The sequence below is a fragment of the Eleginops maclovinus genome, chromosome 13 (genome assembly GCF_036324505.1).
Source record: "Eleginops maclovinus isolate JMC-PN-2008 ecotype Puerto Natales chromosome 13, JC_Emac_rtc_rv5, whole genome shotgun sequence".
Taxonomy (NCBI): Eukaryota; Metazoa; Chordata; class Actinopteri; order Perciformes; family Eleginopidae; genus Eleginops; species Eleginops maclovinus.
Window position 1 is genome coordinate 18,354,417 of NC_086361.1, and position 27,020 is coordinate 18,381,436.

General features: G+C 41.4%; 1 protein-coding gene across 1 annotated transcript in view; it reads left to right on the forward strand.

The window, feature by feature from the left end:
- adgrb2 (adhesion G protein-coupled receptor B2) overlaps positions 1-27,020 on the forward strand; it is a 133,412-nt gene that overhangs the window by 83,377 nt on the left and 23,015 nt on the right. The window contains exons 17-27 of the mRNA XM_063899841.1: positions 6,805-6,908; positions 7,222-7,324; positions 7,761-7,911; positions 9,971-10,040; positions 11,971-12,037; positions 14,859-14,944; positions 17,416-17,514; positions 19,995-20,094; positions 21,905-21,976; positions 24,189-24,281; positions 25,489-25,761. Coding sequence (XP_063755911.1) covers positions 6,805-6,908; positions 7,222-7,324; positions 7,761-7,911; positions 9,971-10,040; positions 11,971-12,037; positions 14,859-14,944; positions 17,416-17,514; positions 19,995-20,094; positions 21,905-21,976; positions 24,189-24,281; positions 25,489-25,761 — 1,218 coding nt within the window. The remainder of the gene's footprint in view (positions 1-6,804; positions 6,909-7,221; positions 7,325-7,760; positions 7,912-9,970; positions 10,041-11,970; positions 12,038-14,858; positions 14,945-17,415; positions 17,515-19,994; positions 20,095-21,904; positions 21,977-24,188; positions 24,282-25,488; positions 25,762-27,020) is intronic.

Here is a 27,020-nt window from a genome sequence, read left to right on the forward strand (position 1 = left end):
ACAAGGTGATGGCCTTCAGGTGGGTAAATGCGGTTATTCATTATTCTGTCCCTCAAAGCCTGAATTACTTCACAGGGTTCTGCAACCTATTACAAAACTCGGGGGAACATTAATTCCCATTAGATGGAAAAAGACAAAGGCTGCGACCTATAAGCTGAGTGGGTCGTTCCAGCCGCTATTTCTTGTTCCTGTGATTCCTCTTTAAAATGAACAGTATTGACTTGTGCCGTTTCCACAGCAAGCAGGTCGGGCCATGTTTAGTGAAAGAGTGCTGGGAGGGAAAACACATTGACATTTGGGATATCTCTGAAGAGAATGCCATTAGTGGTTCATCATGCAGCCCCCCAGTTCCACCATTAGACCAAATGCTGAGGACCGGAAGGTATGGGTCAGTGTGCTTGTGCCCGTGGCTCTCAGTCAGGAGCTATTGTGGCCAGCACTGAGTGCACTTTGTTGCTTTAGGGTCCTTTAGAGTTAGCTTTTTATTCCAGCGGAGATTGGATTCTATAAAAGAGGATGGAGAGACTGATTGAATTTGGCAACACATGAAAAACCCACCCTCACAGACATGCAAGCAAAGACATCTAGGTGTGAATGTTTGCACGTTGATTCACCCTGGCACACACAAGCGTGCATGCACACACACAAATGTCAAAAATGTTCACGCAGACACTCAAACACACACCCGATATGCTGTGTCCAGGCTGTGTGGCTGTTAAAGCAGAGCTGAGTATCAGCAGCCCAGCTCTGACAGCTTATCCTGGGCCACAGCGCCAGAGACAGGAGGGGGTTGAGGATTAACCTCCATGTTTAATAGAAAAGGGAGGCAGGGAGGGGGGGAGAAAGAGATGGAGGGATTTAGAAGCAGTGCTGCCATTACAGGACGTTTACAGTGGAGCAAGGAATAGCCAGTTAATCCTGTTTACTTTTTATAGCCTCTGAGATTCCTGTGTTTGTGTATGTATGTGTGTGTGTCTATAGAGAGTCCTTTACTATCAGACACAAGGCGGAGGTTGTTACTTTAGGGAAAGAGGGGGGAGAGGGAGGGAGAAAGGAGAGTTGATTGAGGGAGGTCATGGAGCCATACAATAAACCAAGCCACTTAATTCCCAGAATGACTGCAGAGCGAACACAAACCCTACGGACTTGTGTGGACTCATTGCCTCTGCAGCTCTCATTGGGATCATGGGATTTGGAGTTGAAGGAGGTATCGGCTTTGTAAAGTTAGTTTAACACTTTGTGCCAGAAGTTAATCAAGTGAGTTATACCTCTTTGGTTCATTTTTGTCAGCACATAGGACTGCTGGGCTATTTGCGTTGACATGGAAATTCAACATAGTGTGCTTGTGCCTTGTTAAACATGTTAAGACGGGTAAAGTGGGATTCATGGCTTGTGCTTGCCTAAGCAGGAAACCAGAAATTCAAACGAGAAGGTCAGTGGTTCAAACAGCACCTGAGACCTTGATGCAGTCAGTGTGGATGAGTACACAAACATACTGACACACATTGGCTAGAGGGAGAGAGAGTGGGTACCTTCTGCATTTCCATAACTCATTTATAAGGCAATTACTGGATCAAAGCAGGAACAAAATGTGAAGTGATCTCTTCTTCTGCTGTAAAACATTCATCACATCTTCTTTTACTGTACCTGCCGGGCTAACTGCTTTTGGTCCAATCATTCTCAGGAAATGATTGGGTGTACTCTAGTCTGTTTCCTCCACTGTCATTAACACTCACCGGCACCTAATCAGAATGAAAATATCTCTCAGATGAGCATCATTTAGAATTAATGGCCATTTTCTGATTCGACTTCGAAAGGACGAGAGCAATGATTGAAGCGCTACAGGTTGGCGGCTCAAATTTTCACTTATTATAACTATTATAATGTAATTTCAAAAGAAAATAAGGCCTGCCTTAGATGGAGCCGGACTACAAGGTTACAGTATGCAAATATCTTCTTGTCAACTGTAATTAAAAGATGAGGGTTGCTAAAATTTACGAGGGGACTGCATGGAATTGCATTAGAATCTGTGGCTCCCTCGTCGCATTAATTGAAGGTTAGTTAGTGACAAGGGAGAAGATAAACAGCTGAAATGATTTAGTGGTGTTTCTCTGGCTGGAGATGCATAATGGCTGAACGTGGGCGTGACAGATTTATTTTGTAAGTAGATGTTTTAAAACTGATCAGAAAGAGTTGTTGTGGCTGTGGTGGCCTTTTTGACACAGTATTCTAGCCAAATATACACCATTTTCTTGAAGTTACGTATTAAAAAATCTGGTAAGATGTGTTTGAGCCAACAAGGTCTGTTTTAGTATATCAATGAGCAGTAAATAACTTGAATAGATGGTTAAAAGAAAATGCTGAGGATCAGGCCAGCACTTATATGTTGACTTAAATCAGTAGGTCAGCTCTACAGGTTGTCATTCACTGCCAGGAGACTTATGGTTTCGTCTTGAGGCAATTGAAACCTGAATCTTGTCAAGGTAAACCTTTTAGGCTCTGCTGAATTGATGCAGGTAACGCATATCACATTTTGTCTGGAGCCATGGCAGCAGAACAGACATCTGAATAGCAGGAACACAAGATAAGCAAGATGTGGAGTTTACCATTGCAGCAGTGGCGCAGTCTGCACTAGTATAATGTTTGTAAGCCTTTTACCTGTGTGGGGACCAAAGGAGTACATGACTGCTGATATTTGAAAACGCCTTCTTTCCCATATCTCAAGAATTACTCAGCATTACATAAACATTTCTCAGCCAACAGGGACTATGAGACATACTGCAGAAAATACATATATATACCACCGCATGAAAACCCACAATTGTATGCTCTATTGAAAACATCCATCTTATAGTTCTTAAAATGAAATATAGATTCTGTAAGTGTTTACCTGTTCCTGACATGGACCACTTGGGGCTAGGAATGCTCACTACATCTTGGCCTTTTCTTACCCTCCGCTGTGCGTAAACTACACGTTTAAATGCTCCACTAGCTGCTAGCTGACCTTGTTTGTGTGGTGTTTGATGCTGAGATGCGCTAACAGGAAATCAGGCAACAAATGGGGCGAAATCTGCGGGCCAGTTCAGGCAGTCAACTCGATCACCAATGATACATTCACACATAACACCCCTCGTAACTCTTGCAACCAACCAAACATAGTCTCCTAAATCTGGCGCTCTATTTAAGCTGTTGGATCTGCCTACCTCTGCCTATGCTGCTGCCGCTACTGCTGTTTCCACGCTCCTAATGCGTTCACCTCGCTGCTGCTGCTGCTGCTGTGTTCATGTTGGAGATGCTCGACTGCCCCACCACCAACCCAGCTTCCTCCCCAGCTTCCACCTGTAGGCTCGGGGGGGGGGTAGTTATCTAATCATCACTCAATGTTTTATGTTAATATTTGGAGTCATGAGGCCCGAGCCTAGACGCAAAACTCAAACTACAGTATATACTGCTTTTAATAAACATATTAATGAAACACGTGAGTTGTCTGACTGAACTACTTGTAGTGTTTGTCTAGCAAATATTTTCACATCTGACATTACAATTACAGTCTCAGCTTTTACCGTCTGTGAAATGCTATGAAGCCTATTTACACGCTGCTAACATGCTAAACAAAAGTGCTCAACAAGGTAAACATTGGGAGTCCGCATGACGGCATGAGCATTGCAGCTTTACAGAGCTGCTAACGTTGCTGTAGACTCTCGTTTTAATCATGACCAAAATCAGTTACCTAACCTTTGCAAAGATGGCTTTTTTACGCGTTTGTATAGCCTATATGGAACTACTGTACAACAAATGTACACATGAAAAAGTAATACAATGTAAGATGTCTTTCGTTAGTCTTCCTATAGCCTACTACTTAAATAGAGCATTGTGCTGTGTTCTGTGATCTCAGCACTGTACATCTTCATGATCTCCTTTCAGTTAGGAAGGGAATTTAAGGGTTAATGGAAAATCTTTACGGAGGTACAGATGCACATGGAGTGAAAGAGTACAATTGGAGACAACCACTGCTGGGGAGTGAGTGAGAGGTTAGGGTAGGGGAGAAAGTAAGAGGAAGAATGGGAGACACAGAGAGGCAGAGGGAGGGAGCAAGGAGGGAGGAAGCTGGTTGCAAGATAGGTAGGAGTGGAGGGAAGAGGAGGAGTGTCAGTGAGAGGAGATAAGTAGGTTAAACTTCCTGAGCTGAAAATAGCTATCTTCTCCATCACATGGTAGCCAAGCTGCCCAGGGGAGCCCGGACATACAGCAGAGCCTGAGCACACTCTTTATAATCTGTACTCGCTCTCTGTGCTTTTTTTTCTTCTAACACACATACTGTACTGCACACTCACAAACCACATCCACATGCCCTATCCGTCTGCAGCATAATATCATTATACCTATTCAAAGCAGGGCATTTGTGTGACACTGTAGCCTCAGGCCTGATGTGTTGTAATCGTGTCTCTGTTTGCGGGGGCGTTTCCTTTTATTACATTTCATTCCTTTCTTTGTAGCATCCTTCCACATTATGACATTAGATGCTTCATAATCATCACGGACACATAACCTAACCGTTCCAGTTAAGAAAACCCTTTAAAAGAGATTAACAAAATGAAAAGCTGAGGGAAAATTTGAGGATGTACGTATATATTGAGTGGGTTACAAATGAGTTTTACTTGCCTGCTAACGGCTTATTTAGGACAAACTAAAAGACAGATTAAAAGAAAAGAAAATTCAATAGGTGTGCCTGTGTAAGAGAGTGTGTGCTTGTCATTCCCTATGCCTCTTTCGTGTTTGATCAGTCAAAAAAACTCCAATGCATATGTTTTCTTTGACCTTACTCTGTACACAATATCAAACACACTGATTCTCTGTTGTCTCCTACTCTTCTTCTAAGTCTTTCCTTTTTTCCTGAAGCTGATGCTTGTCATATTCCCTTTTTTGGTGGTTTTATGAGGTGGTTTTGATGATTATGTTCCATCTCCATTCTCCTCCCATTCCCTTTTTGTGTTTGTGCTTCATTGGTAATCCAGCCTATTGAACTTTCCTCTGGAGAAATGTGCTTCCTTTGATGAGCCAGGGAAATCCACTAAAAGAGGAGCTTCGACTCTCATGTTCTTTACCTCTATCTATTTCTTCCTCCTCCTACTCTTCTCTTCTCCTAAACTCTTCCCACTCTATCTCTTTCTCTCTTAAAACTCTCTTTTTTCTTCTTTTTACTTTGAATTTTAAGTCCCTTTTAAAGTCTTCCCTCTCGCTTTTTCCTCCTCTGCCTTCGACTCATCTTGAATAGACTCACACACACACATTCTCACAGCTTAAACACTGAATTTCAATTACTTGGCCTGGACATGCCTTTGTGTGTGTGTATGTGCTTTGTTTACTAGAAAAGACACCTTGTGCAGTGTGTGTGTGTGAGGTAGTGATAAATCTTTGGCATGAAAGGGAAGGCTAGCCTCCCTAGGAGGTAAATTGAGGTAAATTGTGTGATTGAGAACTTTAAAGCAGGCCAAACATTAAACCCATTTGGGACATCGCAGGGAGTATGCTCTCCATGCAGCTTCATTTGTCTGTTCCTCATCCTTTCAAAGACACACCTCGGGAGAGAGGCAAAGCAGAGGTCCGCTGTACATTGTGACCTAAATCATTTAATTATGTGCTATGGTCTAATGCAGGGGTATTTAATTCAATTTAAAGAGGTTGGCTCCTAGCAAAGGTCCAAACCTCATCAAGTCTAAATTGTCTCCTGCAGTACAGCCTAACCCTTCATCAAACAAAATAAACAACTGCCATTTCCATATAATATCCAGTGTACATCCTCTACCTGGGCAGCACTATAGTTCCTGAATAGGTCCGCATGTCTCAAAGTGAATCACACAGAATAGAAACTATAATTATAATAACAAGCTCTGTATGTGACGCTGGAAAAGTTGACATCGAACTGGTGAAGATACTGCTGACAAAAGCAACTTTCCTATTAGTGTAATTATGTGTTATTATCCGTCTCCATCTAACAGGCTTAATTGTCTTTAATTAGCAGGTGCAATTAATCCTAAGGTAGTGCAAGGGTCAATAGGTACTGTGAGTGCGAGACAGGAAGTGCGCCAACAATTCTCTAATCTATGTAGCCATACAAGTGAGGTTTCACTCTTTCTCAAACAACAATCCATTTATCTCTCTAGTTATCTATCTATCTATTGGCTTTCAGAAATGTTTGCCTGCTAACCCCGTATAGACGGTAAACATCAGTTCACCCTACATATATATATATAGCTTCAAACATGTCACGGGCAAACACAGTTGTTTGCATTTGGCTGTTATTTTGCTGTACTGGTTTTTATCTAGAATATTTACAACCACTGCGATTTCTTAATGAAAACAAATAAAGCTGATTTTTAACTCACCTTCATATTCATGAAGTTTTTGTTGTTTTGTTGTTGTCTTTTTTCTGTCTTCGTGTTGCAATGTTTGTGATGACTCACTGTGAACTGAGGGATTTGTAAATGAAGGTAGCCAATCAAATGGGATTTTGGGTAAATAGCTAAACCAACCCATTACTAAAAGTGACTGCGTGTGGACATGTTTTAGAAAAGGAGAATTTGTGCTGGATACGACTCCTTTATTGCTTTTCACTTCAAGATGTCTGATGAGGCTGGGGATGATCTAACTGCCATTTCACTATGACTTAAACTCATTTAGTTTTTGGCGTATTTCAAAAGCAAACAGGGTAGATCTGTGGGATAATGTTTTGCCGTAATTGTTAACTATCTTTCTCCCCCTCTTACTATCCATCCTCTTCCCCCTCCTTATCACTCTCCTCAGGACATGGGGCCGAACAGCATGCCCTCTGTGCCCCTCATGGTGGGCTGCGGGGTCTCCTGCACCGCTCTGCTCATCCTGCTGCTAATCTACGCTGCCTTCTGGAGGTATGTGTGCACACACAAACAAATCCCCTGTGCAGACAGCGGGTGTTTTCACTCACTATTCCGGCTCCAACCAATACATAAAATTGCCGTTTGTCAATGTCCACTTCTGTGCCAAATCTCCAATGAGGCCTAATAAAGAACAAATGCTTCAACTACAGCAGGGGGGTGGTGATTAGTTTTAGGTAGCATGCATGACAGATGGCGAAATCAAGCTAATGACTCTGTCCAATGTCCAAAAAGATGCTGTTCAATCCGTCAGTCTGTCATTAATACTTATCTCGAATGCCTGTCCCCTCTCTCTGTCACTCTGTAGGTACATACGCTCGGAGAGATCCATCATCTTGGTGAATTTTTGCCTCTCCATCTTGGCCTCCAACTTATTGATTTTGGTGGGACAATCTCAAACGCTCAGCAAGGTGAGGCACAGATAAACACAGACAGAGACAGACATTTACTTTCCCCAGTCAACACATATATGATTCCAGTAATGCCGCCCCTGCGACAAAGGCTTTAAAAAAACAAAAGTGTTGTCAAGGTTCATACAGTGGAGTTCTCAAAGTGGCAGGCTGGTTTGGCACAAAGCACTCTGAGTACTCCCTGACTAAGCAAGACTGCACTGTGTAGTGGTCAGTATCGATCACAATAAGAAACACAGCAGTGCCAGGTTGAACTCCTTTTCTTCTAAACAATACATGCTTGATTACATTCCCCTCAGTCCTCTTTGTTTTGTGGAGCTTTTGTTTCCCTCTGCTGAGTATTTTCTAATAGATGATTCATTTTGAAACCTCTCACACGACCTGTGTAAAACGTCTTCCATGGTCTCCCTGACTTTTTTTTTTGTCTTCCCTTCAGGGCCTTTGTACTGTGACTGCCGCCTTCCTGCATTTCTTCTTCTTGGCGTCCTTCTGCTGGGTGCTGACGGAGGCATGGCAGTCCTACCTCGCCGTCATTGGGAAAATGAGGTCACGACTCATTCGCAAGCGTTTCCTGTGCCTCGGCTGGGGTGAGCACTTCAGTCTTTATTTGATGATGTCATTTTTTATAAATGAATTCATTAAGTTAGTACCCTCTTATTCAAAGGTTACTTTTTATTGACAGAATTAACTCGGAGTGATTGAGAACGTTGAGGGACTTCATTAAGTTTGTCTTGCAATAACCTTCATTGGCATCTGCAGCTTGCCAGAGCGTTAACGACTCGAAACTCACTGGTCACTGCGTTTAAAAAAAGACTATGGCATTCACTGTAACACTAAGAAAGCTAAAGTACAGGAAATACGATCTGTCCGTTGTGTCCCAGTGGATTTTCAGCATAGCGAATGAAGAGATGAATTGGATGCTGATTGAACCACTGTTGTGTGACAAGAGTGTGTGATTGAGAGCAGCAAGACAGGCTTTGAAAAAAATTCAAAAATAGGCAATTGTGTTGTAGAAGTGACCGCGTTTCGCTTAATAACCTTCATTTCCTCTCTTTTCACTTCTATCTTTGCTGTAACCTACTATTTGCTGTTTCAAAATCACTACATCGATTCAATATAATCTTACCTAATAAAGCCAAGACTGTGAATTGTAACATGTGCACACAATCACAAAGCGTCACAGGAGGCATTGAGAGTAAAGATAATCTCACTCCTCTCAGCTGTACCTCACCTTTATTCTGTTCACCCTCAACTCTATTGTGCTGTCTTCGCAATGCACCACAGTGCGATGCAACAGGCACCGTGGAGGATAATCGAAACGTATGATAACATCTGCATAACACTGGCAAGATGCTTTGAGATAGCAACCACAGCCTCTAACTATATCTGCACACACACACACACACACACACACACACACACACACACACACACACACACACACACACACACACACACACACACATAATCACATCGTCCATTCGTTTCACTCAATATTGATCCCACCAGTCTAATCTGCCAAGCCACTGATGCCCTTACCTGATATAAGGGGAAGAATGTATAGATTGTTGTACAGTCACAGATAGAGAGATACTAAATGTGTGTGTGTGTGTGGGGGGGGGGGGCGGGGGATCATGCAGTGGCTGCTACATAATTATCCACTTATCTGCTTTCAAATGCACATTAAATGCATGAAACAGTGTAGCAGAGAGAAGGGGATACAACAGCGTATCCTCCTCACTTCCATTTCAATATTTGTTCTATAATTTATGTGATTGATATCAGTTGTCATGGAAACAGGAGACTTTAAGGTGTTACCTGATCCGTTTTAGATTACCCCTCAGTGTATGTGTGGATTGTGAAGGTGTGTGTTTGCCGTATTTTACGTCGCTCAATGCTAGCTTGATGTTGTGTCTGTCTGTAACTTAGCACATGCTGCTCAGTGGACCAGCCTGGCTCCCCACCATCTTATTTGTTAATTTTAATGTGACTTTTTCTAATTGCTTTTCATTTGCAGCCATAATCACAGCTTTGTTAATTACATGAATATTTCAGAGCCAAGCTCATTACGGAGCCCAGCATATTTCTTTCTTTTTCTGGCACGCGCTCTGTGACACTCAGTCTCACTCTCTTTGCCTCTCATTTGCAGACACACACATTCAGACACACCCACAGCTGCTTGATTTAGCTAATTAATGCATGACTTATTGACCACTCCAAGCTATACCTCACAGTTTTTATGAACTCTCCTCGAATCTCACATGCTTTACTCCCCCACAGAAATTCTGCGTTTGTGGGTCACCAATAGCAGTGTTATGGTAAAGAAGAATGTCCTGATTGGCTTAGGAATAGCTTCCTTTCCTGCACTGATCTGGGATCTGAGCCCAGTTTTCACGCCTGAAGCTACCCTGTGTGCCAAGGAGCACATACAGCGCGCTCGGGCTCACCTACAGAGCACTATGTCAGTTTCAATCACACATGCACACCTTACACGCTATTGCATGGCTGCTTAGCATTTGAATGGGAAGAGCCATATGGAGTGGTTCACACCGGAGTATTCTATTTGGCCGACATGCATCATCGTGCCCATTAAGACTTCCTTTTATCCTTTGTCTCACCTTTTGATCTTCCTCTCTGTGTCTGCAGGTCTTCCAGCTCTAGTAGTAGCAGTATCAGTGGGTTTCACCAGAGCAAGGGGTTACGGCACAGCAAGCTAGTGAGTACCTCTTCCTATGCCGACCCCCTGCATTGCTGGATTTGGACGCGATACCTCAGCACAGCACCATACTTACCAACATTTACGGCCGTCCATTCAAAGCATTAAAAGTTTTCCCTTAGCTGTTTGAAGGACTGTATCCTCTTCTTTCTCCCTGAGGGTCTCTAGCTTCATAAATTTGTGTTATTATAAAAAGAAATAACAATCTGGCAGAGGAGGTTATTGATTTAATGGAGGCTCACTTTTATCAACAAAAAAAGAAACAACAATCAGTTTTACTCCCACCATCCATCCATCCAATTTCAATAACCACTTTCTTCCTGTCTTGAGGCACAGAGAGACTGATTGGTGAAATTCAGATCACATCTCACAACTAAAGTCCCTTTAAACAAGTTGGAAATCTGATTTATTTAACTGCAACTTTTTCATGACCAAATAAGTCCAAATTAGAGTCAGCTTTTCCTCAGTTTGTCTTTTAATATATTTTTGAGTTACTGTTTATGTAAATGGTCAAAAACACAGCTAATCTGCAACTCAAGAACTGCAACTTAAACATAAGCAAACTACCAGGATAGGATTTGAGATTGTATTTATGTTTTTGTTTGTTATTGTTTTGCCAATTTAAAAACACACAAATCAGAATCAGAATCCTTTTACTCGTCCGAGAGAGGGGACATTTACATTTGCTACTGCAGCAACAGAGACAAAGACAGCTTTACAAAATAAAATATGCATTTAAAAAATTTTTTTTTTTACAAAATACACATCCTGTAATGAGATCTAGCAGCCAGGTAAATATTGCACAGTTAACAGATAGTATAACAGATAGAATGATCTGTTTGCATCTTGCAATGTATTTTCTCAATAGCTATCACTACAATAAACAGTATGTCATTTATTTTTTCTGTTCAATATTTAATTTAACATTCTGTTCTTAGATAGACCATATCCTGTATAGACTGATTGTACTATTTTTATTTTGTTTTTATTAATTGCACAGCTTGCAACACTCTCTAACACTATTTTATTTGAATTATTTTTTTTTTCACAATTTTTATTGGTTTGATTTGTTCTTTATATCTTCATGTTGCATTCTTGCAGGAGCCTGGGACTTTTCATTGCCATATCTACACTGTAGCTACTGTGCATAAGACAATTCAGCCTTGAGCCTTGAATCTTTGATGGCACACTTTAAGAACAACATACTAAATACATCATAGGTAAAATGACACGTGTAAAAAGAACAGATTTGCGTGTACTATACCATACATTGTATTTTACGGAGGTGACAGCCATGTGGCATTATGTAAAGCTTGTTATGGTAGTTTTGTTTACAATGAAGGAGAAGACACTATTGACACTTAATGCTCCCACAAAATTCTCTCTTAACCAGTCAACCAATTAAATCAAAACACATAATCGTTAAAATACGTTTACAACTTGGTTCCCTTTTCCTTTACTTATCATCTCATTAATAAAAGGGCTTTAAATTAGCTGTGGGGCTGTGTGTTTTTTCATCTCCTTTTTATTGAGCACCAATTAAGACAACACAGGGGTTTCAGTGTGCTCTGATGACACAACTGGAGGACACATTTAAACTCATTAACTCCCAGCTTTTACACCAAATAAAATTCCACAAGAGCATTTTCAGGTCGGGGCTATGTTTGAGGTAATGTACGTTATAAAATCGCTCGGCACTGAGGGCAGTATTTTCCGAAAGAGGCACTTAACCAAGGCATAGAAATGACTGCTTTATATCTCACTCAGAAAAATTCCGGATCTTTAATTGGTTGTGTACTTGTTTATGGTGAAGTGTTTGCCACTCACAAAAAGTGAAATGTGAAACCTGAATGTGGGGAACATTTTATAAACAGTACTGTACTTCTGTGATTGTATGCCTAAAACCCGTATTTGTTTTATCTTCTTATAGTTGCTGGTTGTCCTTGGAGGGTGGTTTGCTTTATGCCTTTGTTGGGCCGGCTGCTGTCATTGTATTGGTGAGTCTCTCCCCTATTCCCTTATCCCACTAGACACATTGCGTAATTCTGCAAACATTTTCTTAAGTTAGCCTCCTAGCTAAGAGATTCCCTTCTCCCTTTACTCCCCCATACACATGTGAGCTTGCGTAACTGTGGGGCAGCCATGACAAAATGATAAGAGGGAGCGCTTTGATCGTTGAGTTTCAAAATGTCAGCCCAGAAACACAAAAATAAATTCAGCGGGCAAAAGCTTTCCTCAACTGAATTCTTGCCCAACAGCCAAATCATCATCTGTTATGTGTACTTTTAAAAACATGACTCACTGCACCCAAGGCTATACTCCATTTAAAAACCTCCTTTTAGACATGCATTTGTGACTAACAATGTGCTCCACAATCGTAATGGTGTGTCTTCTTGTTTGCTTTTGCCAATTGGTGTTAAACAGATATTCTAATGTGTGTGAATATACAGCTCTATATTATTCTGCAGCAACATTGATTGCATTGATTGAATCTCAGTGAGAGTTTTAATCATCTGTTGTGTGTTTCTGTACGTGGCTGTTTCTGGGATTAGTTAATTTCTCCTGAATGAGTCCCAGGGCAGATATTTCCACCACTAAGCTTAATAAGTCTGGATGGGGTACTAAACTTCGCTTTGGTAATTGCTGCTGCTGCTGCTGCTGCTGCTGCTGCTGCTGCTGTGTTTCTGCTAACGCGTTCAGATTTTATTTCCTCGTTGCTTGCACAATCTCTCTGTTTTGTACATGTAAAAAAAGCGTGGGTTAGACAGTGTCACAGGTGTGCACAGTGATATGCTTATTGTGAATTAAATTCCTGACGAGAGTGGCACTTTGACAGTCTCCTACATGAGTGAATGCTGGATTTAACAGCTCTGAATTGTAATCATTATATCCAAAGGCTCTTGTGTTTTGGATGTTACATAATTGGAAGAAAGCAAACCACCATATGCATATTCAAACCCACAATTATGTGAGAAAGTACACACAGAATGGGTGCTTTATATAACAAAACCTATTCAAAAGGTGTAAAATGTGATAGGGATATTTGCTGTATTACTTTGGGTTTTCTTCCCCATAAATAAGACTTTTCACTATAAATTGGGGCATACAATCTCATCTGAAAGCAGGAAATGAAGTGCTTGATACTTAAGTGCTCCTGGGGGAGGAGTGCTTGCAATGTGTCAACCCCATCGTCATAATGTAACCTTTGCCCTTGAAACACTGTACATTCATTTATAATAGAAATACATGGAAATGTATCCTCCTAGGTTGTGTGTCAGTGACTGGCGTTCCTTGGAATGATTCCAACCTTCCACAATGTCGACTCCACACCCCAGCTGTTATGTAATGGTCCCAGGCCCCCCGGTGTTGTTGCTGGGGCCCCACTCTAACAAACATCTGTAATGAGAGCGGGACGACGGGCAGAGAAACACAGACCTTCCCACAGGACTCTTCTCTAATTAATGAACCTGGCCCTGGGCAAATAGCAGAGCAGGATGATGCTGACTCACAGAGCCGGGGCCAGACATGACTGGCATGACAATAGTGCTCTCACAATCTGGCACATCGTAGGTAGTTGACAGCAACAACACACACACAAACGAGAGGGAAAGAGATCAGAGAGAGGGAAAGACTTTTTAGCAAATGGCTGCCAGATGTACCGTGGATATAGCAAAGGAATTGGCTCCAAGTAAAAATCCGGCTCCGGTAAAAACTAGAATTTCAGCTGAACACAAGAAACACCTTAACTGCTCAGCTCTTATTTTTATTCCTGGACTTCAAGCAATCATGCATTGAATCTTTAAAATGTGTCTGCCCAGACAGAAGCTGCTCTTAGTAACAGATGAAGGAAGGGATCTATGCACACGTTTAGTTTAGGACCTTGATAGGAGCCAAAATGCATTGCATACACAATGTAGGTATGTACCACAGCGTGAATGTCATTACTCGCTAATGCGCCGATGACACACCAAAGAGCAGCAGCAGATGAATAGCAAAACAGAGATACCGCACAGAGATGCATAAAGGGGTGGCATAAAGAGTCCATATGAATGTTGGAAATTAGGATTAGATAAATATGTCGCTGGCATAGAAAATCTCCCAGATGGCCAGGATTTCAGAGAAGAGGTCTACATGTGGCACGCCTTGGCTCAGATCTGTGTGTGCCTAACAGAATCTTTGTCACTGGGTCAGTATGGCCAGATGTTTGGCAGGCTTAGCTTCAGGCTCCTCATTAGCAAGAGAAGACGAGTATGAAAGGCGATGTGAGGTGGCCGCAACACAGAAAATATCAAAGCTTGGAGTAATAATGTTTGCTGGAAATAAAAGCAGACGTTAACACTGCATATCTGAAATCAAAATATGAATCAAAATTGATTTAGAGTACATTTTAAGTTGGCGCAATTATTTTGTCACACGCTAAATGGAGTGCTGCCCAGCAACATTGAACTCTGCACTGCCCCTAGTGGCCAAAATCAATACTGCAAAAAATACATTTGCATTGTTAAACCTGCAGAGGAAGATATGGTCGTAAACAAAGAGTGATTGGCCCCTTTAAGGATCATATGATTAGTACTTTGTATGCAACGTCGAGATGCTGAAGAGTTAAGTGTACGAAATGATGCTTTATCTGAAGGCTGAGTTTTTGGAAACAGCTTAAATTGATCTTTGATACCCTAACAGCAAAAGATACCGTCACTTTTAGTCTGCAGTACAATGAACTCATCTTCAATCAACTGAAACATTAGGGGAAAAGAAATGTGAGCATGTTGGCATCCATTCTAGCACTCCTGATCAATATGTCCTCTCTGTCTCTCTCAGGTGAATATGCTCATTGGAATCGTGGTGTTTAACAAGCTCATGTCTCGAGATGGCATCTCAGACAAGTCTAAAAAGCAGCGAGCGGGGTAAGTTAACATACTTAACTCTCTGTCTGCACCTCACACACACACACACACACACACACACACACACACACACACACACACACACACACACACACACACACACACACACACACACACACACACACACACACAGTGCTTACTTATCCATCCAATGTTCTTTGTGGGGAAAACAAATTTGCTTCATTAAATACATCTCACCTTCTGTCAGACACAAACTCTGAGTCATTTTTAATGTAACAAACTGCTTTCAAAGGACTCAAAACCTGTGCACCTGTGCCTCCCGCCAAAAAGAATTATAAAATACTGTCAAATTTGGCACAAAGTACGAAGACATCTGTTGTGTTGTGTTGCTCTGTGAAATATAGCGTTTCATTTTAACTTCCAAGTCTGCTTTTCTCAGTTGTATGTGACATGGATTAATAGGTGCACATGCAGATCAATGGCAGATGGAAATGTAGTTATATACTGTAAACACCCAGGATTATGTCGGTTGAACCGTATGCACTCTCAAAATCTATTTTTCTTCCAGACAAACAGACACACACTATATGCATACGTACTGTATACGATATGCTCATGCATCCACCCACAACACCACAGCAGTTGGCGGTTATTCATCATCTTTACTAATCCTTTGAGTGGGGATTTTCGCAGCACTCGCAGTCAAATCCATGTTTTCATTTCCATACCTATTGATTCCATGTATTTTTTCTCTATCTTTTTCACTACAATTTGTCTAATGTCTGTCTCTAGCACAAATTAAAATTGATCATTTGTGTATAGCTGAAGGGTTAACGAAACAGATTGTCTCTCCAGGGGGTTGATTAGCTTTTGTTTCCCTTTGAATCAATGGAGATTAAACCGGTTGTTGTTTTCAAACATACCTACAGTACACACACCGATGCACCCTTCTCTCTTACAGGCAGAGTCCTTGGTGTATTCTGATTAAGATAAAACATGTAGTTTGGTTGATTTGAAGTGTGGTATATACTATTAGGTTTTATCTTAAATTGGTGTGTAACCTTCAGCACATGAAGGTAGACTGACCCCTAGTTTTTTGGAAGCAGGCAAGAGTTAACGCATAAAGCAGTATTTTAGCCAATTAAAGAAAAGGCCCAATTAATATATATCTATATATATATATATAGATATATATATAGAATATGTTTGTCACTTTACCTTGCAGTGAGACCAATATACAATCTGTTTTCAAAGGGGAACTGAAGCTAATCTTGATTGAAATAAAATTCTAATTTGACATGGTCAAATTAGAATTTCAACACTGTTTCTGGTCTAACGCTGCCTGAATCTGTTAGATCATGTGTGTAATTGTGTGATTTTAATTAGTGAGGTCCAACCAATGGTTTTAAGGTAACAATAGTTAGCAGTGGTGTGTTCTGAAAGGTAAAATACTTTTTTTTTTAAAGGAGTTTGGTGGTTTTGACAGTAGCACAGATAGCAGCATCAGTTTCTTGTTAAAAGGGATAAAATATTGTGAAATATAGTGTGCACTCAAACATGTATATTCATTTTCAGTGGTTGGGGGCCTTTCTTTTATGTTTTTATGTGTACATTGCTTTGCTTACATGCTGGTACTGCTTTGTTAAACTGTGGCCATATGTGCCTTCATCTACATTAGTTACTTTGACTATAGATAAGCACCTAACGCAATCCCACTTTAAAACATACCAACTATAAGCCCACTCTCTCTCAGGTTCTCAGTCCATGTTCAGGAGCGCACACACATATCCCAGTGCTCCCTCACACAGTGGTTGCTCGTGTTGCTAACAGGACAGGCTGTCATTAGCGTAATGTATTTTCTTATGAAGCCGTGGGGATGTGGCTGGCGCTAAAGCAATGAGCTGTGATGGGACGTTAATGTAGCATAGCCCGTGCATGGCCCCATCATTCTCCAGTTGCGCTATACATACACACACACACACGTTGCACGAACACATACACAGCTTCTCTCCACCTGAGTAGTCAACTGTAAGTAAACAGCCAAAGTCTTTCTCTTCCTCTGCACCCTGATAAAGCTCCATTGTGCACAGCCCTTCATACACCGGCAGTGGAATAACGTAGTTGGTGTATTTCCTGTCTGTGTCACTGCAATCTGCAATTCCACACTATTCTGCTGTAACATTGCAATGTGCGTCTCTCACTTTCTCTGAGTCAATCTTTGTATTCTGACTGTTATTCATTGCTGCTACTTTTTAAAGATCTGGTTTTAATTTGCCTTTCTTTTTTTTCTCCCTACCCCTACCCCCTTTTTTCTTTTCCCCTCCCTCCCTTTGTTGTGTCCACTTTTACTTCTTTTCTTTTGGTTATTTTTCTGCGACCTACACAATCACCTATTTCCATTACCGATACTTGTGTTTCTTGCATTCCCCCCCACCCCCCACCCCATCCCACTTCTCCCTCCCCACATGGTTGTGTGTATTTGTGTGTGTCTTTGTGCACATGTCCTTAAGTGTCCCAGCGGAGGCGCGTAGCCGACTGCTCCTGAAATGCTCCAAGTGTGGCGTGATCTCGAGCACCGCTATGTCCAGCCAGACTGCCAGCAGCGCCATGTTAGTCCATCTTCATCTTTCTACTTTTTCTCTCTCCCCATTCCTCTCTCTGTCTCTTACTCTACACAATCTTCTCCCTCCTTTTAATCTCTGGCTGTTGGTAATGATGCAGGATGACATTCAGTGAGAAAAAAAAACGAATGAAAGGAAATAAATGTGTACAACAAGCCGCCACTAATTAATGAGTGCATGTTTTGATCCAAAGTGGATTTTTATGAGGTCATGCACAGCCAACCTGTCCTGTGTCAGGCAGTGATTGTAAATCAGTTTTAGAGTTTGTTTTAACGTGTTTGTAGTGCTGGATTGTAGAGGCTTAACTTGTCAGGGCAGAACAATTTCAGGAATAACCTTGCATTATAAAATGTGAGGTTGTACGTTTGTGTGCTGGCAAAGCATTTTAAATATTGAACATACCAGCATCTTTACATACTTACATCTTTCTGTTCAAAGCATTTCTTTTTTATTATTATTGCAATGGCTACACAGCTGGAGAAATTAGTTTTTAAGTATATATGTTGTGGCTCTGCGGGGTGATTTTTGAAATCAGTATTACATACTAGGTTTAGAAGTTTAAAAGGTCGATGAAAACATGCTATAATCCGGTGCTTTTTGAATTTTAAATTCCATATTAAGGACTGAAGGACCAAATATTTCAGCCTAAATTTGGAACTAATCTGGATCCTTCTTATTTCAATTTCGCCTCCCCCAAATCTCCCACTGAGGGAATGCAATGCAACATTTCTCAAGCGTTGTTTATTACATTTAATATAATGTTATTACAAAAACCCTCTCATACTGCTATACCTGTTTAAGTAGGAAATCAATATCATGCAATTGTTTTATTTGATTGAACAAATGGAGTTAGAAGGGTTAGGGTTATATAGCATTGTTCTATATGCATACACTTAAAGTAGCAAGCAATTTGTGTAGTGGTTAGTAACATGTTAGAAGTTGCCATATAGTGTTACAAGGAAATGCAACTTATTTATATTCTTAAGTGGACTGTATCTTGTTCTTCTTGAACAGTTGTGTTTTGCATTCATGGTTTAATGTTCGCAGCAGCCAGTCTGTTAATGAAAGAACCTCCTCCAGTCTTTCTCTTGCAAACCATCCTTTGCATATTTAACTACGTCCTTGTGCAAATCTTTCATTACAGTTTTGTGTTTGTTTTAGAGGAGCACTCTGTTTAAAGCAGGAGCTCTGATCTTAGTTGTGTTGTTGCATGATTGGACACTAATGGAATGAGATTGCCTATTTGCAGTAACAAGTTTGTATCAGTCTCTTGTTTTCACTAGGGAAACATGGGGCCGTTATCGACTTTCTTTTACCCATCTTTGTCAATCTCAGATCCACCTACATCTTTGCTGAATGCATAATAGTGTATTATTAGGGTTCATTTATATCACATATTACTGCATTTCTTCTCACTGCTTGCGAAAATTCTATTTGGCTGGAGGGTCCTTCACAATAATTGGCTTATAGAAATCCTCACCATAAGCTAACAGTCTGTGCGGTGTTTTTGTAATTTACTGAAAATCACAATAATTCACCTTCAGTGTTTCTCATATTACACACGCCTTCATTCTCTGTAGCATTGTTATATAGTAAGCCGGGTCTATTTATACCTAAGTGATAAAGCTTTACAGACTAGTACTTGGGAATTTATTTCTAGATGGAGACATTTGAATTTTGTGACAAAAGCGTCCCCCATATTTCTCTCTCCCAAATGACCTTGTGGCACTTAAAAATAACAGCTCATTAAAGACACTTATTATTTACTACGAGATACACTGGCAGATATAGAATGTAGGCTAATGTTGAGGAAGTAAACCATATACTATGGTTTAAAAAAAGGACTGGAACTTTAATAAGAGGACATGTTTTCATTTGATTTTCTATTTTAATCACAGCCTTGGAAATGCCCCTGTATAATGACCTGCATAATTCACAGCGCAGCTAAACAGAGCTGTCTGTCAGTCAGACTGACATTTGTAAAACTAGGAATATGTGCTCAAAAGGCATGAACATTTTAAATTGGTGTCTGACTCTGTAGAGTTACACATGCACACACTCCTACACACACATGTACTCCTCAGAAGGTCCCTGTATCAGTACTTGTCAATGGCCTGTCTTCTTCCTCCCTGTTGGCCCTCTGCTTTTCGCCTCTCACTCCACCAACATGACACTTGCTGCACACCAACCCTATAATTGTGAGCAATTGTCAGTCTCATAACTATCCACATGATTACACATCATCTAGCGCATCTCTGTTGGAATATTAAGCAAACCTCGGTGTGCCAATCAGCTTCAAATTGCCCACCACTGAACCTCTGACTGATCTGTGTGTGTGAGAAATGGAGTTGTGTGACATACCAAAGATGGCTGGTCTGGTTTGAGACTGAACCCTTGTACCTTCTCCTTGTTTCCTTCCCCTGCCCCCTCTCTCTATGTGTCTGCCTTTTGTTCTCTTTCTCTGACAGGGCATCTCTGTGGAGCTCCTGCGTAGTTCTTCCCCTGTTAGCATTAACCTGGATGTCAGCAGTGCTGGCCATAACTGACCGGCGCTCCACACTCTTCCAGGTGATGTTTCTCAATAATTCCTTTACACACTGTATCTCACTATAGTGATACACTATAGAAAAGTAGCTTAAATTAGTGAATGGCATCAAAAAGTGCAAATGTTTGGGATTTTTGATATTTTATCACATTAAAGGGGGCCCTATTATGCTAACTTTCAGGTTCATATTCGTATTTTGTGCCACTACCGTGTCCTTTTTCCATTCTTTAATGTTCAAAAAGGTCTTTACATTTCTCATACTGCCTGTGCTGCAGCACCTCTTTTTACCCTCTGTCTGAAACCAGAGCCCAGTCTGCTCTGAATGGTTAGCTGGTCAGTGATTGGCCAACCTCTTAGAGATGTTCTGTCACTTTGCCTTGTCACGTACAATGTGTTGGAGCCTAGCCAATTGAAGCGTGAGTGTTAGGGAGAGAAACTTTTAGGTTTTAGCCTTTGAAGACCATTTACATGCACAACAACCTTTATAATGAAGAAGATGAAGAAGATGAAGATTCAACTTTATTGTCATTGCACAGAGTACAAGTACTAGGACAATGAAATGCGGTCTCTGCATTTGACCCATCCTAGTGTTAGGAGCAGTGGGCTGCCATTATGTACGGCGCGGCAGTGTAGGTAACCAGTGTCTTGCCCAGGGACACCACGGTGGCACTTGGTCTTTCGGGGACTTGAACTGGTGACCTTCCAGTTCCCAGGCCAAGCCCCTATGGACTTTGCCACCACCGCCCTAGGTCTCTGCATTTGACCCATCCTAGTGTTAGGAGCAGTGGGCTGCCATTATGTACGGCGCACGGGGAGCAGTGTAGGTAACCAGTGTCTTGCTCAGGGACACCACGGTGGCACTTGACCTTCCAGTTCCCAGGCCAAGCCCCTATGGACTTTGCCACCACCGCCCTATGCACTACAGGAAAAGTAAAATCCAGTAAAGCATAACAGGGCCACATTAAACATGAATGATCATGTGTGTAAATAACCCCCAAAAATAGGATCAACATTGAAAAAGTGTGAAACAATGAACAAACTTATGTCCCACTAAGTAAAGACCATGAGCAGAGACACAGCCTATGAAGGAAAACATGAATGGCTGCACTGATTTATTATGAATAAGCACGGCTTGGTTGACTCATTTCTTTCCCTTGTTTTCTCTAATGATCCCTGAGTCATTTCACTACAGCATCACAGCAACACAGGATATGATAATATATGGTGGGTTTGCAAAGTTGGCTGCCGCAACACCCTGGGGTGCCTTTAAAGACGGTTCAAGCGTGACACAAGATTTATTTTTTATTTTTGTCTCTTTTTTTTCCGAGCATTTTTCATCTTTCAACTTGTCACAAAACGGTAAAACAAGGCATTTATGTTAACGGCATTTTTATATTCTGTTCGCAAATGTATCAAAAAAGTGCATAAATGAATAAAATCACCATATCAAGATCCTAACTTAACTTTGCAATAATACCACAGATATGAACGATAATGGCAGCTCAGGTCTCTTGTTGCCATGGAAACACAACACAGCTCTTGAGTTTTCCCAAGTGAAAAAGAAGTCCGAAATAGCATCTGTCAGAGCGGTGATGGAAAGATTAGCACAGTTAACTGCTCAAAGAAAAGTGAGCTTAGGAAAGGTCAGCTGTCCTAAATTATAATGCATTTTAATCAGTGAAACTCTAATGAATTATGTGACTTTCTGTAGGGTATGTGTACCTGGAAAACAAAAGTTACTTTGATCAGGTGCCATTGGTTTGCATTTTAGGTACCATTTCGATAATATAATGTGCCATAATTAACAAGGCAACATTTTCTTGTCTCCTCCAGGTCCTTTTCGCCGTCTTTGACTCCGTCCAGGGTTTCGTCATCATCACCGTCCACTGTGCAATGCGTCGAGAGGTAAGTCCAGTTTTTCCTCCGTCTGACAAGCAGCCGTGTGGATAGCAGACATTTCGAGTTCATCCATTTTTTATTCAGTACCACACCGTGACCTCTCCGACATTCACTCCCTATGACAGGTGTGATTCATGTTCGCAAATGTCACGTTAGTTTCCGGGTCAGTCTGAAGTCTCTGCAGAACACAGGCGAACCAGACACAAGAGGGATTAGCACAGTATTTATGTCCTGTGTTGTGGCGCTTCGTCTACATAATGCAGTATGATAGTGCAGCATTGTCCATCTGATCCAAGGCTGCTTTAAGGAGCTTAGTAAGATGGTCTATGGAATAAGACGATAAATCCCCGACTAATACCCTCTAGTTACTTTTTTGCCACATGCTTGTGTGTGTCTCCTGGGATGCTTGGTTTTAAACCCATTGTCAACGTACATGTAGTCGTTACACATTTACACACACTAATTTTCCACTGACTCAATCACAATTTTTGGATTTACAATGTCATCGGTTTTCCACAACTGTAAATGTGTCGCTGATGCATGTACACCACACACAGCCTTGCCTTTATCCAAGAGATCATTATGATATTGAATGCACTTCGTGGTGTAAGTGAATTCCAAAATGCTCGGTATGCTTAGCTGCATTAAATCAATATCACAAAAGCGGCAAGGATCAGGGTACAGTAAATCCAGGAATTATTTATTGTAAGTGTATGAAAATCCCCTGCGTAAATCCTTCGTAGCTGCTGAACAACAGGCAGACGGGAGTGCTGTACCGGAGGGAGGAAGGGGGAGGAACACGGGGGGGAAATGAGGAAGCATTACGCTGCAAAACAAGAGGGAAGGCATTTGAGAGTGTGATGTTACTTGAAGTTAAGTACAGACTCAAATCGTGCAATCTGATGGTGCCTGCTGCATGTAGGGGTACAACGGAGGATAAAAGGAAGGAGGTGGCAGGGTTTGCCTGCTGAGATCAGTCGGGAGCCAGCAGGAGAGGAGAGATGTGAAGGTATAATGTGAGAGAGGGTGAGGGAGGGACTTAGCTAAGTGACAAGAGAGGAAGGAGAGTGGATGACAAATTGCATGCAGAGATGGCGAAGGGGGACGTGATTCAAAAGCAAAGCAGGGGATGATGGTAAGGGAGGAGGAAATGGAGAGCAAGGTGGAGAGAGGTGTGGACACATAGAGGAGCTCTTCACTTTGATGTCCGGATGAGCTGCATTTCAAACACACACGCACACACACACACACACACACACACACACACACACACACACACACACACAGACACACACCAACGGAGAACAGGAAACATATGCCATGGAGGATGAGGACATAGAAAGAAGAGTTGGATGGAAGGAAACAATGGAGGCAATACACTCGCCCATGCAGTATTAATCAGACATAGATTTTTCTCCAATCCACTCCATTTGTAGCGACACACAAACACAGATGAGACCACCTAGCGAGATTGAAGATGCTCTCATTCTCTCTTGCGCAGCGTCTTACTCGAGCACTCTTGTATTTCCACCCATGAGATTCTTATGGACTTTGACAGCGGCAATATTGAGAAATGATGTTGCTCCTCAGCAAGTAACCAGGGTATCTATAATACAGAGCCCGATGGGGGGAAAGAATCTCAGAGTCGGTTGTGAAACACGATGCACAGGGATCCATTTGATTTGAGCTGTGTTACAAGAACCTGACCTTTGGCGGTGGGCTGGGCTGGTGTGTGTTCATTTAGAATGGTGTACTTTGGAGGATAGAGAGAAAACAACAAGACGGCAGTAAAAAAGCCCACTGGTTGGAACATCTATAAACCAAACTGTTGGTTTTCATTTGGGCCGAGCGCGACTGATCTCACATAGCTCAAATACGCCACTTTAAAGAACTGCTTTGTGCTTTCTATACCAACCCACTGAAAGTTACATAAGCTACAAGGCTGAGCTACTTGCATAGAATATACAGTAGCTTTTTTGTTTGCCTTTTTCACATAATTTAGTATTCACTGAACATCTGTCATTGCAGTGATAAAGACGAGGAATATAAAATGTCTGAGGGAGTGAGTTCCCCATGTTCCAACATTTGCCAAACTTTTAAGTAAAAGTTTTTCTGCCAACTTATTTCCTTTGCATCCTTCCTCTCCCTGATTATGTTCCCCTCCCACTCCGTATTTACCCTCCTCCTTCTTCACTTCTTCTCTTATCCACGCCTTAAGGTGCAGGATGCGGTGCGCTGTAGGATGGGGGGATGTAAAGATGACAGCGAAAACTCCCCAGACTCCTGCAAGAATGGACAGGTGCAGATCATGGTGAATAGCATTTCATTTCATCCCACATTGCAATCCATTAGCCTCATTCTGATGCTGGAGCTTTCTAGAAGCTTCAACTCCAATAACAAGAAGGCATGATGAGTGCTCAAACTCATACCTGGCTCTCAATTTCTCCAATAGGGAATTCATTATTGTTTATGCATTATGCATCTAGCATTTTTGTTTTTCCCCCAAACTGTAATTTACCGAAGAAAATGTACTTTCCCTCCCAGCCTAAAACGTCCCAGGGTGTCATAACTGGACACGAAAAGTTGTCAAAAACTTCCACTCATGTAACAGAATCCTGCTTAGATTAACTTCAATGCAGTTTTTTTTTTCTTCTTAATGCTTGCACTTTCTTCGAGATAAAAATGTGAATATTGTCCATGGCATTTTGTGTATTACCACAATATTCACTTCAGCACTTTTATTTACTTTTAACCTAAACTTCCTGCTCCGTATTTGAGAGCACGGAGCCCCCGTAAGGTTATTGTACGTGTTCCAAATCTGGCTAATAGTGTGATAAATCATATAGACTTGAAATGCCTCGCCAATGTCAGTACGGTCACACTGCGACTATGAGAGCATGAGTGACTCTCGGAACGCCATTCCCTTTATTTCTCCCTCAGACCTGTTTGCGGTAACGATTATGGCTTTCTGAACGCCCCTCTGAGGTTATCAAGATTAAACTTTGGAGCCATCATTCTGCTCGGAGAACCCATTATGACACCTTTTCTTCCTCGGTTTTCATAACCGAGAGGAACATTTGCACTCTAGCTGTGCTTATTCGATTTTTAGTTAAATGTATTGTTATCATACACACTGCTCGTTGCCGTGCCAGCTATTCCTCTTTTGAGGGAAACGGCCGGTAAAGTTTTATCTAAAAGTGATGGCACATATTCACGGCGGGCTGTTAAATTAACACAATACCCTTGAGAATATTAATTATGATGGATAATTAGGAGCCACCAGTAATGCAATATACCCATCATAACTACTCTCATGTCGTTGCTGTATTGGCGGTATTTGAATGTGAAACCGTAGACATTTAGAGATATTCTAAATATGTAGATTTACAGCTACACCTTATTAAAGCCGTATGAAAGCCTTTTTCAGTAAAAGTGTTTAATTAGTTAATCTCCTCTTTATTCCCTCCTCTAACATTTGTCTGTTTCTTTTTATTCATTAATTCCTTCAACACCATCAGAATTGTCCTAATGTGAACTATGGTGGGCCGCAGTATGGCTCTTTGCGAGTCGGCACATCCCTGTGTCCGTCCAGTTGCCACCCACAGCAGTTCCCACCTGCGGGCCACCAGGCCTGCCAACAAGCCTGTTACCACAGTCTGCCCCGCAGCAACAACCACGGGCTCGAGCACAGCCACGCACATGAGCACAGCCCCATCATGAACAATACCCACAACCACGCTCATAACCATAACCACGTCAACTACAACCACAACCACATCGGAGGCCTTCCAGTATGTCACTCATAGAAAAGACATCGTCATTGCGAATAGTGAAGCCCATAGATGGATTAAAGGTGGAATCTGTAAAGTTGTATTTGTAATAACTAGGGAACATATGTGACGGGAATGGTTAGACATTTCGACGGACACTTCTTTCCAGGAGGTAAATGAGAAGATGGAAGCCTGGTTAAATTAGCTTAGCGTATCGTAGCGTAACTGAGCTTAGCGTAAGGACTAAAACAGATCAACTCACTCCTACATTATTTACATTTTGTTTAATCTGTAGTAAATCTGAAGTAAGAGTTGCTACTTCATGGTTTTTAAAGGGGGTACTATGGATGTGTTTACCAGTAACAGTGACTTTTTTAGAGTGTCAATTTAGGGTTTGCTGTGACTCTAAAAGGTCACTGCTCCCAGACAGAAAATAGTCCCACACAAACCCTGGTAAAACTACAAAGCACCAATTCTAAAAATATATATATATATATTTCAAGTAAACATACAAGATATAACATGCTTATAAGTGAGGTTAGCAAGCTGTTGTTTACCTGTTGGAAAGTGCCAGGCTAGCTTTTTCCCATTGTTCCTGTATTTATGCTATTACATTTTCCACCTTTAAATCTAAGTAGGAATAGCTGTGGTGTATAAATATAAACTAGCTATTTGACTTTGGCATGGTATGCAGACAATATGTGTTTTTAATTAATTTGGAGATGGTTTCTTTTGCATTTACTTCAGTAGGACCCTCCCCAGAATGCTGTGTTTTATTGGATGTTTTTTTAATTCAATAGGACTGTGTTCCCTTATAGTGTTTTTACCAAACAGTTGGCATTGATGACTCAGTGTACTTAACCTGAGGGTGATATAGAGAGAGTATATTATAGTTAAAATAAAGATGATTTGTTTTTCTCAATTTGAATAGCAGAGAGTAACTGAGAGAAAGAGAGAACGGTTTATTTCATATCGTCATTCGTCCAAACAGAGACCCATTTATGGTGATGCGGGTGATTTGCGTACTAAGAGCTTTTCTGCTCCTCTGAGACCTTTACATTTTCTCTCCTTCTCTCTTTCAGTTTTTCATTCCCCCCTTCCTTTTCTCTTTGCCTGTGTGGCGTGCCCAAAATGTCTAAAATGTGTAGTTTATTATCCAAACAAAAGCTTTTGTAAATGAATCCCACCGAGGACAGGAGGAGGCTCTTTGGTGAGAGAAGGGAGGACCACAACTGCATGGCAATGAGCTTCACTTTCACTGAAATTTCGGAAAACTTGAG